Raw genomic sequence first — 12882 nt, 5'->3', positions numbered from 1 at the left:
TGGTTTTTTAGCTGTTTGGTCTGAAATAGGGTATCAATTTCGACCATTTTGGTCTGAAATAGGGTATGGTTTGTGCACCCTAGTCTTGAATTGGGTATGTTTTTTAGAAGAACAAGACGCTGTGGGAGCGTGTATTTGGGCGTGGTCGTACTATCGGTATGATACTTTGAACATGCCTTATTGCAGCTAAAGAACTGTCATCATATCTTACCAGAGAAGACAAATACTTTACTCCACTTGTTTGCTGAACCACACAGCTTATACAGTCTGTCCCAATCCACAACAAAACTAGTGTCATTTCGTGACAATGTTTGCAAATATGCACATCTCCAATGCAGACATGCTTGGAGCCAAATTGCAACATAGGACAAAAGTTGTTACAGCCCGGAGAGTTAGGTTTATCTCAGCTCCACTGATACTGACAGATGTGTTTTCACACCCATCACATTGTACAGTGTATTCCGGTTACTAACAAGGGCAAATAAAGTTCCTTAAGTCCAGTATCCACAAGGATTAATAAGAGAGTAACACATTGCATAAACTGCTATAGGGCAGCGCTGTTTACAGGAACATTGGTAACTATTAACATTTGATATGCTACAATTTTCAACATTGCTTGAGAAAAGATGAGGTTCAAAGGTGGCAATATGTACACCTTTAACTTCATATATATCCTCATTCCTACATGTATGTAGAGTCTGAAAATATTGTAATAATTTATGCATGGATGGTATTTCCAACAATACACATGTCCTTTCACTATGACTGTTATGATACATATCTCTAGCATGAGAATCAAATAAATTATATTCCCCAGCCTCATGAATGCTGTAGATACCAACACCAATAATTGCCAGCGTTAAAATGAATGAGTTGTAGTTCAGTGCCAAGAGTGTTTCAAATGCAGTATCCTGTGAGTGGCATATACAGTAGTGATGGATGATGTTACAAGTATAACTGTCATTGTATTCATTCCTGGCAATTCTGTTAACATTAACATAGATTGTCTTGCAAGCAGTGACAGACTAGAATATAATTGAATACCAACAATCGTATATTTGGGTCATATCATCAACTGAAGTAATCTTTGTTATCTTACTGTAAATTAAAACGCACAGACTCATTGCGACACATTGTTGTCCAGCATTTTCCCCAAATACTGTAACATTTCCTTGACAGTATGAAGCATTAATTGTTTTTGTAGCATCTACATAAACTGAAGGTCCTGGATTCTTCTCTATATCAGTACAAAGCTTAAATTGGCCAAAATAGAGTACTAAAGTGGTGACGTCATAAGAATGAAATTTCTGAAATTATGGGATTTGTCAGGATATTCTGAAAGAACAATGTCCAAGCGGCCTACTTACCAAAAATGAGGATTTCGGGGCAAATTGTCTCTGAGATGTTAGCCGGTTATACCCAGAACACTCCATACAAACCCTTCTAATTTTTTGGGGGGTCCACCCCCCAAAAATTAGAAGCGTTTGTATGGAGTTTTCTAAGCATAACTGGGCTACGATCTCAGAGACAATTTGCCCCGAAATTCTCATTTTTGGCAAGTAGGCCTCTTGGACATTACTCTTTCAGAATATCGGGACAAATCCAATAATTTCAGAAATTTCATTTTTATGACGTCACACTTTAGTACTCTATTAACCCGGTGATTCACACTGTTGTAAGCACTAACAAATGGATAATTGCATGTACAGAGCGGCAAATTCTTGCTTAAAAGCCTATTTGGATATCTCATTCCACCTAAATCGCCTGTGCTTTGATGCTTAGACGACAGCAACTCCAAAACTAGTTTTGGCGCTACCCCTTAAGTAAAAACCTCACACTGTTACAGTTACTTCTGTACCTGTTTAAGTGTAACCCTTTTCTATTTTTAACGTAACAATGAATTTCAGACGACAGTGGTGTATTTTTCCGAATACTCTTCCATGCAAAAAGTGTCACTTTCCGTGTTTTCTGTAACAAAGATTTTAATTTGTTCATCGGTAGTTAGTCTCCCTCGCAGCCGTTTTTTGGATGTCACGCAACGCTCCCCCAATGGGGGAAAAAACTGCTGCGAGGGAGACTAATCGGTAGTCTGCTAGGTGCAGGACGGTAAAACCGATCATTTCGTTCCATGGTTAGATGGTTCCATAAAACACTCAGTTCGTTCCAAAATAAAGTCAGTTCGTTCCACCCATGAAAAGTCAAGTAAATCTCTCTAAATTTGTTGAGTGAACTTTATCGAGAAGAAAAACGTTTTGTTCATATCACAACCTGATAAAATAATAATCGATCCACAGTCGATTTGATCCATCCTAAATCTTTTGAAAACAAACAAGAGACGATTTCAACCAGCCATGGGCTTTAACATTTAAGCCGCCGCTTTGAGAGTTTTTGAGCTAGAATCGATCGATGGTTTTGAAAGATACAGCACAACAAGTAAAAGCTATGCCGTTTTGAAGGTACAGTATTTCGAAGCGCTTGTAACCTAATATTTCTTTGCAGCGCCCGATTTATGCAAATTTTGAAAACAACGCGAGTTTCGAATTACAATCTCGATTTTATGGTAATTATTTGTCTTGCCGAAAATATAATTGACTGACCCGATTTAAACCAATGGAATTGTAAGTTCTGTTATAACTAAATTTCCCACGACGAGATCTCAATTCAACCTCTTTTATTTCCTCCACAACACAATTTTCCTTCTGTACAACTAGCTCATTACCTTCTCTTGTCGTCACCTCGCTGCCATCAAAACACTCTAACACAAAACTTGCTGACAATGCAAAATCCCGACGCACAGCATCGTACATGTACCGCGTCACAATATTAGATGAAAAAACACAACACGCAATACAAAAACAAGTACATTAACCGAAATAATCAAAAGAATCAAAACAATTGTTGCAGTTATCACAGTAGTTCCAAAAGAAGCCTCAGTCCCTTTTAGTTTTCAATTGTTGACAATCGTCTCTTCCTTCATCGGAACAAATTTTTATCACAGCCAACTTGTTGTGTTCCGCAATGCAAAAATTAAAATCACTAGTGTCACACTGATAACCAGCTACACAAATCTTGAGACTCTCAAACTTGTTAAACATTCCTCTATTCAAACTCTTATCCATTTTACACGTACACTCCTGATATTCCGATTTGTTGTTACGTCTATGGGGTCCATGAGTCTTTGATGTCATTGAATGTCTTGATAATTTCCTTTGTTTTTCTTTGAGTTCGAGGACCAGCCCATTCCGAAAACACTCAGTGTTATTTTTTAGTGTGGGCCTACCGCAAACAGTGTGTGCATTTGTAAGTATTTCCCGGGATAACATGATGGAACATTATATTAACACGTTCCTCAAAACGCCGCGGCCAAATGTTATCCAAACTGTTTCTTACTGCTGCATCGAAAAATTTCGGATCAAACGATATCCAAATCGTCCCTCATTGGATTATCCACTCGACCTAACGAAATCGACCAATCACAAAATAAGGAAAAGAAAATGGACATAAAATAAAGAAAACAGCAAATTCAGATGACCTCTTAGGAAACTTGCAATTAAAACTGTCTTTCTATGATTGGTGCATTTCTATCCTCTCGTCGAAAAAATGTCAGACGCCAATCATCTTAGCGGACCTCTGAGGTCTGAGGAAACGAAAGTTTTCTCCAACGGGTTCAAAAAGGTCATTGTTTGTGATTTGTGGTTGGTGGATATCGATCCGTTTTGTGAGTTTCTGTGTTTCAAGGTTCGTTGCTTGTGATCTTATTGTGACCAAAACCGGACGTTAATATTTCAAATATTTTTGATAGATTTCATCCATGGACTTCAGACTTCCAAATTTCGATGAGGCAAAAATACTAAAGATTCAGATTAACTTTTGAGATCCTAAAAGTGCGATAAAGTGCCGTGTGTTAGCAGAGCTTTCTTTCCCACATGCCATTCATGCCATGCCATGACATTCGCCTCGCTTCGCTTGTTTACTTGCCTTGATTACGTTAGCACGTATTGCGTGCCTATTGCACATTTGCGTCAAAACAAGCCGTTTCCATTACTCTATTTGGGCCACGCCCAAATAATTAGCTACTTCTTCATCATTTGGCGATAAGACCTTTCCCCTTTTAATGATTACTCCAACTACCGTGTACCTGCCTTAACAGCTTGTCACGCGCTCCGGTCACGCGCAGGGCTTCAGGTCTGAAATTGGGTAGGGAAAATCACAGAGTTTGGTCTGAAATAGGGTAAGGGTCTCTTGAAGCGTGCAGCACACCCCCAACCAATTTTTCTGGAAGTAACCCCCCCCCCCCCCCCCCCCCTGAATTTTGGGTCGAATTTTGGGTCACGAAAGGCGGGTCATTGTGCCAGGCGTTCCTTGCGGAGACCGTGGAAAATGGGACTAAGAATCGTTGCATGATCGAAGCCACGCATGTTTTGCGAAGAAAGCTTAGGAAAGATTAAATTTAGAGCTTTTCCGAAACGTGTCCGTCCACGAATTCTAACGCTTGAAAGCGTTGATTGCTTTGGAACAAGTGAACACTACTGAGTGGTCGAAAAAAAAATAAGAATCTTAATCTTAATTTAATGTCAATTAGGCATGGGTCGCACTTGGCAAATGACTAAAAGTTTTCTTTTCCGGTTGCGGTTTCGTATTTTCGTGGTTTTTTAGCCGGCAAAGATGAAAACTTTTCCCAAGTGCGACCTGTGCCTTAGCAAAATTGCGATGGTCGGGTGTGGTAAACTTTCACGGTATGCAAATGAGGTCTTGTGATGAGCATCCGATTTATTTTCGGCGATGATTGAAATGACGTGCCATGTAAATCACTTTTTTGATATCTGGCAATGATGTAATTTCTCTAGAATCGAGGCCCTTGAATTTTCGTGTATTTATACACGCGTATAGCCTGCTACTGGAGAGGTATTTCTGATCGTCACTGACACGCGTACTAAATTAATTCAGAAACAAGTAAAAAGTATCGACGTTGATAAAGGAGGAAGTAAAAAAACCAAACCTTTAGCGAGTAAATCATGTTTCTTGTAGAATTAGTCGTCTCCTCATTTCTCGATCTAATCTCCAAGCGGGCGAGACGGAATGCTGCTGTAACCGTGTTCTTGTTGTACGTAATCTGTTTCTCGGTGTCAGCGACATCGAGGGTCGCTTGCGGTATCCGTACAGCTTTGACAGGGAAAATACTTGAAAAGTAGAAGTTGAAACGTGACATTTTACCGGACGTTGTTAAATCCGCCTCGATATCCAGCAATTTAGTCAATAATTATGTGTTATTGACAACCAGACTGACAGGGTATGTTCCGGGGCGGTATAGTTACTAATATCGGTCAGTGTAAGACGCAGCAGACTGCGGACTGCAGACTGCAGACTGCAGACTGCGGACCAGGGGGTAAAATGCAGACTGCAGACTGAGAGTAAAACGCAGGCTAGGTGCAAAATGCAGAATAAAGACTGTACTCCTTCTTCTTCAAATAGCTAGCTGGCAATCAGTTTCACACCTCGCTTCCTAGTCGAAGTACATTACACATTCTCGCCAAAAGTTCAATGAACATCCAAACAGCTAAAGTCTGCTTACCTTGATTTTCAATCCTTTCAAAGAAGGTCATCGAAATTTCCTGCAGAACATCTTCCTTTGTTGTTGGAATGATTTACTCCCTTTTTTATCGCCATAATTCTTTTGAATTCTTTCTGTACATTATTTTGGGTCAGCAGCTGAAAAATCGTTGTTTTTTACCAACTCACGGTCACCTGTATCGAAAAATGAAGCGTGACGTCTCTCGAACGGAAAAAAGGTTAAAGATTGCGATTACTAGTATGTTTTCGCGTCGTCGGCGACGTTCCAGAGCGAGGAAGGAATGGATTTGTGAAAGGAGGTGTCAAGTAAGTGAAAGTGGTGTTGTTTACATGTATTTTAGGGATTGTTTTGCCCTTAAACCTTTCCGCGACTACAGTTTATGCTCGGTCTGCATTTTAGCTCATTTTACCCCAACCTGCGTTTTACTCTAAGCCTGCAGTCTGCATTTTACACACAGTCTGCATTTTACCCCTGGTCCGCAGTCTGCAGTCTGCGTTTTACACTGACCGTTACTAATATATTGTTCAGTTTAGTTAAGTCAGTAAATTAAAAGCTCGCCGGTAAAAGTTGCCTAGTACCTACAAAATTATTTTAAACATGACTTGTTGTTAAGTTAAAAACATTGCGATCTAAATCTCTAAAACCTTAGCGGCAAGTCTATCAAGAGAGTTACAGAAACTGAAAGCTGCCACTTTCAAACAAAAGATAAGTTTTAGGTCAGTCCCTCTGTCGTTGTCAAGTAGGACCTCGCTGAGATCTGTATTGGGTAAAACATGTCGATCGAATTGTAGAAATATCATCAGGGAGTAAAATACTGCTGTTTATTATTTAGCTGTATCGGTTATTATATAGGAAACGTAGAAAATGATTTTCAATATCCCACGAAACTGTTAAGTTGGTTATTTTTACGGTTGGGATTTTTACAGTACAAAACCTGTTTGACAGGTCTTCGCGCAGGAGGTAAAATCTCCTGTCCAAACAAAAATCCTAAATGGATATTTTGTCAACATTTGAAGGCGCATATGACGTGTTTTAATAGCACGATAAGAATTTCCGGTAGCAGTTTTCATCGAAGCATAGATTACTTTTGTACTTGCAGGTCTAAAAATGTGTAATTTTATATATCCGAAATTTCGAGAACTACGCAAAACAACGAAGGTCTCAATTGTCTCAAAATAATGACAGTTGTTTCACAAACTGGTTTGACCGGTTGGCGTTTTCTTAGCCAATCATAATCTTGCCTCGTGCGTCACATGCGTCACTTGTAACAAAGCCATTTATTTCATACCAAATTACAGCTGAAATTAAATATTTTTTTTGCCTTAAATCTCTTTTAAAAGCTTATGATATTCCTACTCAACTGGTCTGGCCTGCAGAATAACACTGCTTACAGGCATCCGGCTGATAGAGGGACTCGCACATTGGACATAGGACAGGAGTTCCCCCACCCCCTTTGGAAGTAACATGAATTTCCGCCCTCGATCATTCGATAAATCTCGGGCAAATGAAATTAGTGTTAATATATCTTGTAGCACGACTATGTTGCTGAGTGTACACTGGAAAGGAGGGGAGGAGAGTCTCAGGAAAGCAGCCGCTACGTTCGCCCTAGCGAGAAATCGCATTGGCCGGCTTCAGTATCTTTTATTGAAATCTTTGGTGTTGGACATTAGGCTTAAAAACCAAGGTATCCGGTGACCTGTGTCACTTACTCATACCACCATACATTGTTTTCGTAGGTTAAACATATCATCACTTCGTTTCCATGGCCTCTATTACAACTACAACGCCGTCTACAAAAGAAACAACTAATTATGCCAGGTTATGCCGTGTTCTTGTTGATGTGGGCACTTGTGCCCTCAGAGATTGCTTTGATGCCATCTGTGCACCATCAACCCTACACACGTTCTTAGCAGCTAGTCAACCCACATTGAAGTCTCTAAGATCACGTAGGATTATCACTGCGACTCAATGGGGAAAGCTTTTTCCCGCAATCCCTGCTTCAGTGTCTTCAAAACATTTTGACATCACTCTACTGATGGCTTTGTTGCGCAACATCTGCGGTCTCACTCCTCCGGTAACAGGATGGGACGTGCTCCCTGCTGCCGCAGACCTGAGCCGTGAGGCGGACATTGCGCGCGTAAAGTACTTTAGGAATACAGTGTACGCTCACGCTGAGCACGCTTCCATTGATGATGCAACATTTGACACAAACTGGAAGGAGATCCGAGACACTCTAGTACGGCTAGGAGGGGCTACATACAAGGTAAGCTAGACTCGAAATGTTCAATATGATATCCGCTTATCCTTACCATGACCACTGAGGACTCGTCCTCTCTCATTTAATGATTAATACTTTGACTAACCAATACAACGATTTATATGTTACATGGTCTATTTCAAGGTCGCTATTGACAACTTGGAATTTTGCTGCATGGATCCCGATATGGAGCACCATTACAAAGACCTCCTTCATCAGTGGAAAAATGATGAAGATAACATAAAAGATGAATTGAAAAAACTTTGCACTGATGTAAAAGAAATTGGTACTAATATAAAAGAGTTTGGCACAGGCATTAAGGAATTTGGCACCGACATAGAAGAAATTGGTGATAACATTAAAGAATGTGACACAGGCATCAGAGAAGTTGGCACGGAGGTAAAAGAAATTGGTACCGAAGTTAAAAGACTTTCAAAGAAACTTGATGACTTAATGGCGTCAAATGTGACACCTGCCAATGGTGCAGGTAAGTGAGTAGGGAATTGAGCAGCTACAATCGAACTTTAACAAACAGCCACCTCTCTTCAGTCAGGCTATTTAGTCCCAGCTGATAGCTGTGACTCTTGGTTTAAGCTGTTTACAACGACCACCTCCCTTCCACAGCTATTAGGGACCTTAAGATCCCAGGACGGCGATGGCAGTGAAAATGTCGCTGAAAAAGTGAATTCGCGCTTTCAATCTTTACTTCAAGTCACTAACTTTGTCAAATGTAGGCGAAGCCTCTTAAAGTTGAATTCCCAAGAACCATATCCAAGTTCAGAAAGAGAGAGAAAATTTCGTCGTCGCTTGTGTACTTTCTCTGTACATCGTGAAATTAGGCATTTTCACGTCGTAGTCGTGCAGTGACGGCAAAGAAATGTACAAAGAAGCGTGATGCACGTGTAAAATTGTTGTTTTGCTAATTAAACCTATTGCTTTTGTGGAGTTCCCGTTGCCGTTGACGTCGTCGGACCTTAAGGTCCCTATTTCCCAGCCTTGTCTGTTAGGTGGCCAGAGTGGTGAAGGTCTACTGCACTATACAAACACCAAGAAAGCGTGACAAAATCAAAATAAGTCTCACGTTAAAAAATTAGTTCGAAATTTAGTAACAGAGTGGCTTTTTCTTTCATCAAAATTATCAGAGCTTGTGCTATAAATAACTTTAATGGGAACGTAAATATGTTATCAAGGCGCTTACAGACAACGGCTGAAAACTTTGAAAACTCCCCAAATAGTCGGAGGTTAACTGTCTCATGTCACGTGATCCTATTAGTCACTTGACTACCATCTTGCAAAATACAAGGCGAGGTTGTCGAAAGGCAGACTGAAGTTTCGATTTCTTTCCCTGTAAAGTTATTTTCAATTCAATGAATCCAGAAACCAAAACCCTCAAGCACAAGAAAAGAAACGTTATGTGAGTGTCAATGTGTTTAGCATGGAAGTACTAATTGGGGACACTATCTTTAACGTCTCCCACTGGAGACGAGACCGCCATTTTACGTGTTCATCCGAGCCACCGGAAGATCCAGCTGCCTGCAGGGCAAAGGAAGTACCTTCATTTCTCAGTCATTTTAAGATCGTGATTGTTGGTCCGGTCCAGGGAATCGAACCCACTACCATCCGCTCGACTGACTGAACTAATCCTGCGCGGTTTTGATATGCATCAGAAATGTACGTACTGACTTGAGCACAACGGTTAAAATCACGTTCTAAGCTGCTTTGTCAAATTTGTCTACTCTGGATCTAAAGTGTTATTAACAGACAGGCAGGAAAATCATTTATGTAGTTAAAATACGCCTCACATTGTAAAACTGATTAGAATTCTTGGAGAAGGGGAGCATTGGTTTTGTGAAACCTCACTGTAATGTACGACAGTAGTTTACCTGACAATTGTGTTAGCTTTGTTTATATGTTCAGTACATTATAATCATAATTGTATTTTGTTTTGCCAAAGATAAAAGCCAAAAACTGAAAGGGATAGCAGACACCTCGTCGATGTGCAGAGAGAAATTTCACGAGAATGAACTTCTGACGTTTTACTGTGAAGAGTGCAAAGTGTGCATTTGTGAAAAATGTAGACAGACCCGTCACAATCACCACACCGCCGTGGATATCCACCAAGCCGCCGAAGAACACAAAGTTGATATCGAGAAGATTGTACAAGAAATGAAAATAGAAATCGCTGATCATGAAGAGCACGCGGAAAAAACAAAGAATTCCTTGAGAAAAAGCAGAGAAAGGATTTCTACCGCGCGCAATAAAGTAATGACATCTGTTGAAGAACTTATCCGACTTTTACATGAACATGAGAAAGCTATGATAACTAGTTTGGATGTTATTGACGGAAAAGAAGACCGACAGTACTCTGCGCAGCTAGAACATTTACAGGTTTCTAAGAATCAGTTACAAGAGCATGTCGAGTGCTGCGAGGACATCTTACTGAGGGAGAAAAGCGTTGAAATTTTGCAAGCACATCATGCACTTATCGGACGATGTAGAGGTCTTCTAAATGCAGGGAAACTAAACATTTATAAACCATCGCATGTCAAATACGAGATTAATAAAGAGTATGTCAAGGAAGTGAAAAGCGTAGTTCCGGCGGTGGGTCGAGTCGTCATCGTTACCACAGATCCTTTGCAGTCGGTGACTGAAGGAAGGGGTTTACAGGAACTAAAATTAGGAAGCGAAGCAACGTTTAAAATAACAACCAAGGACTCTGATGGAAACAAGTTTTATGATGAAAACGATCAGATTCAAGTGAAAGTCCAGTCTCCCTCAGGAGAAGAACTGACCCACGTGATTTCAAGTGACAAAGATGGTGAATATAGCGTCACATACACACCAGATTGTTTCGGACCACATGACGTGATGGTGGCGGTTAACGGTCAGCCGCTGACAGGCAGTCCATGGAGCGTTCATGTGACTTGTGTGCCACAAGTTCATTTTACACATCAGTATACATATTCATTTCCGTTTGGCTCATCTGGGAACAGAAAGGGAACTTTTTGTTGGCCCAGTAGCATTGCGACAGATGGTAATACTGGCAATGTTGCAGTGGCCGATCAAAATAGTGTGCAACTATTTAGTACACAAGGCACGTATCCACAAATTCTTGTTGCTTATCAACTAAATGATCCCACGTCAGTAGCATTCACCAAGTCAAGTGAACTCTTAGTTATTGCTTCTCACACGATTTTTTGCTACAATAGAAGTTACCGATTTACAAAATACGTCATCAACAAAAAACTGCAGAAACCAAAGTATCTGAACATTGCATCTGATGGACGGATGTTGGTGTGTGACTGGGGTGACCACACAGTCAAAGTCCTGTCCTCTGATGGCTCGCAGCTCTTAATTGCCATCCGTGATCCTAACCGTGCAATCCCATGCCATGCAGTCTGTCATCAAAATATGTTTTATATTTCCTATCCAAAGGCAGGTAACGTAAAGGTATTCAGCAAAGATGGGGTGTTGTTGTACAGTATCGGCACCTCAGAGTCTGGTGTTCGACATCTGAGTTTTCCTGCAGGTATTGCAATTGACAGGTTTAATAACCTGGTGGTGTGTGATCGTGATAAAGCAAGACTTCAGTTATTTACTCTTGACGGAAAATTTGTGAACTCAATAGAAGGACAACATATTGGGCTTAGCGCACCATATTCTGTTGCTGTGTCAAGCAGTGGCCAGCTTTTTGTTACTAGTTCACTGGACAAATTCTGTGTGTATGTTTTCCAGTGAGAAACAGATTTTCTGGTACCGGTTAAATAACCGATCATCACTGCCATTTACTTAAATAATGGTAGTTTCCGACCGTACTAGATGTGAATTAAATACCTTCATTCCTTCGTTCTTGTATTATTACCTTAGCGAGCCAGTGGGACAACCATGTCCCAGTGGGACAACCACATCCATTGTCATAACCTCTCAAATGAAACATCGGAAACTGTACTCGTGACGTACGAAGTACTACTTATTTCAGTACACCTATTTATAAAATTTTCACTGCCATTCAACAAAATTTCCTTTTTTTTTTTGTAACTGAATACCGAGAAACAAATAGTACTATGTGAAAGTACGGCTAGAGAGGTTCATTTCAATGGTTACACCATAGCATGACATTTTCTTTCCCAGACTCGAAAGTTAGATCTACCTTACCAGAGTCCATGTACTCTGGCAGTAAAAAGGTTAAAAGAAAGGATTTCCAAAACTGGTCATCTTTTAAAATGACGTAGACTGTAGTTCAAAAACTGAGGATACATTGACGCAATTACATCCAAAGAGGAGTATTCTCACATGCCAGTTCTCTTGAGGATGGGGTGGGTTTACATTGTAGAGGTTACTGTCAAAGAGAGAGTCCTCAAAAGGTTGGCATCTCCGACTTGCATGTAACATGAACTTAAAAACCATTCACAGTAATGAGCTTAAAAACAGCCAAAGAACTTAAATGTCATGGCTTATCAGGCCAGAAAGTTAAAGTGATTCATTCCACTGGCTATTCATAACTTTGTATTGTATGGACAATAGCAGTCTCATGGATATTTAAAGGAACTGTGCATTTCCTCTCTTTTCTATGACAAGTGTATTGCAATAACGTTAGGTATGTATCCAATTATGACACGACGAATTATACTCAATATGATTAGCTTTTCATGTAAGACAAAACTGTTGGAGAATTTTTGCCTTAAAATTATTGTAATTTTTTTGATAGCAGATTATTTCTGCTTGGCACCTATAATTCTTTTGTTCTCAGTGAACGACCCCATCCCTTATTTTCTAGACTCTCTGTTAAGGTGTTTCTATACAGTTTTTTACCTTGCGTGCAGAGGCTTCTCTCTTGCAGGGCTTTTAGCGTTTACGAAGTCGTTCGCATGGCTTGTCTGTCGAGTAGTTGGTTTGTTTACTCCCTGGGGCGTAAACAAACCAACTACTCAGGAAACATATGACTTCCTTCAGAAGCTTAAGAATACTGAAGACAATACAGCAAAATTCTGCATGCAAATATCATTCCCCCAGGTTGAATATGAATTAAGCGTTTTGCGTCCATGGCCTCTGT

The 12882-nt window shown here is 40.3% G+C and overlaps 1 protein-coding gene across 3 annotated transcripts in view; it reads left to right on the top strand.

Moving 5' to 3' along the window:
• Nucleotides 1-11634, top strand: part of LOC140933509 (uncharacterized) — a 12729-nt gene extending 1095 nt beyond the window's left edge. For all 3 annotated transcript variants that reach the window (XM_073383093.1, XM_073383094.1, XM_073383092.1), the window contains exons 2-4: nt 7309-7835; nt 7974-8316; nt 9784-11634. In XM_073383093.1, coding sequence (XP_073239194.1) covers nt 7335-7835; nt 7974-8316; nt 9784-11567 — 2628 coding nt within the window. In that variant the 5' untranslated portion in view covers nt 7309-7334 and the 3' untranslated portion in view covers nt 11568-11634. The remainder of the gene's footprint in view (nt 1-7308; nt 7836-7973; nt 8317-9783) is intronic.
• Nucleotides 11635-12882: the final 1248 nt, after the last annotated feature.

The sequence above is a fragment of the Porites lutea genome, chromosome 4, assembly GCF_958299795.1.
Source record: "Porites lutea chromosome 4, jaPorLute2.1, whole genome shotgun sequence".
Classification (NCBI taxonomy): Eukaryota; Metazoa; Cnidaria; class Anthozoa; order Scleractinia; family Poritidae; genus Porites; species Porites lutea.
The sequence above is the reverse complement of the archived record's forward strand: the minus strand, read 5'-3'. Positions and strand labels throughout refer to the sequence as shown.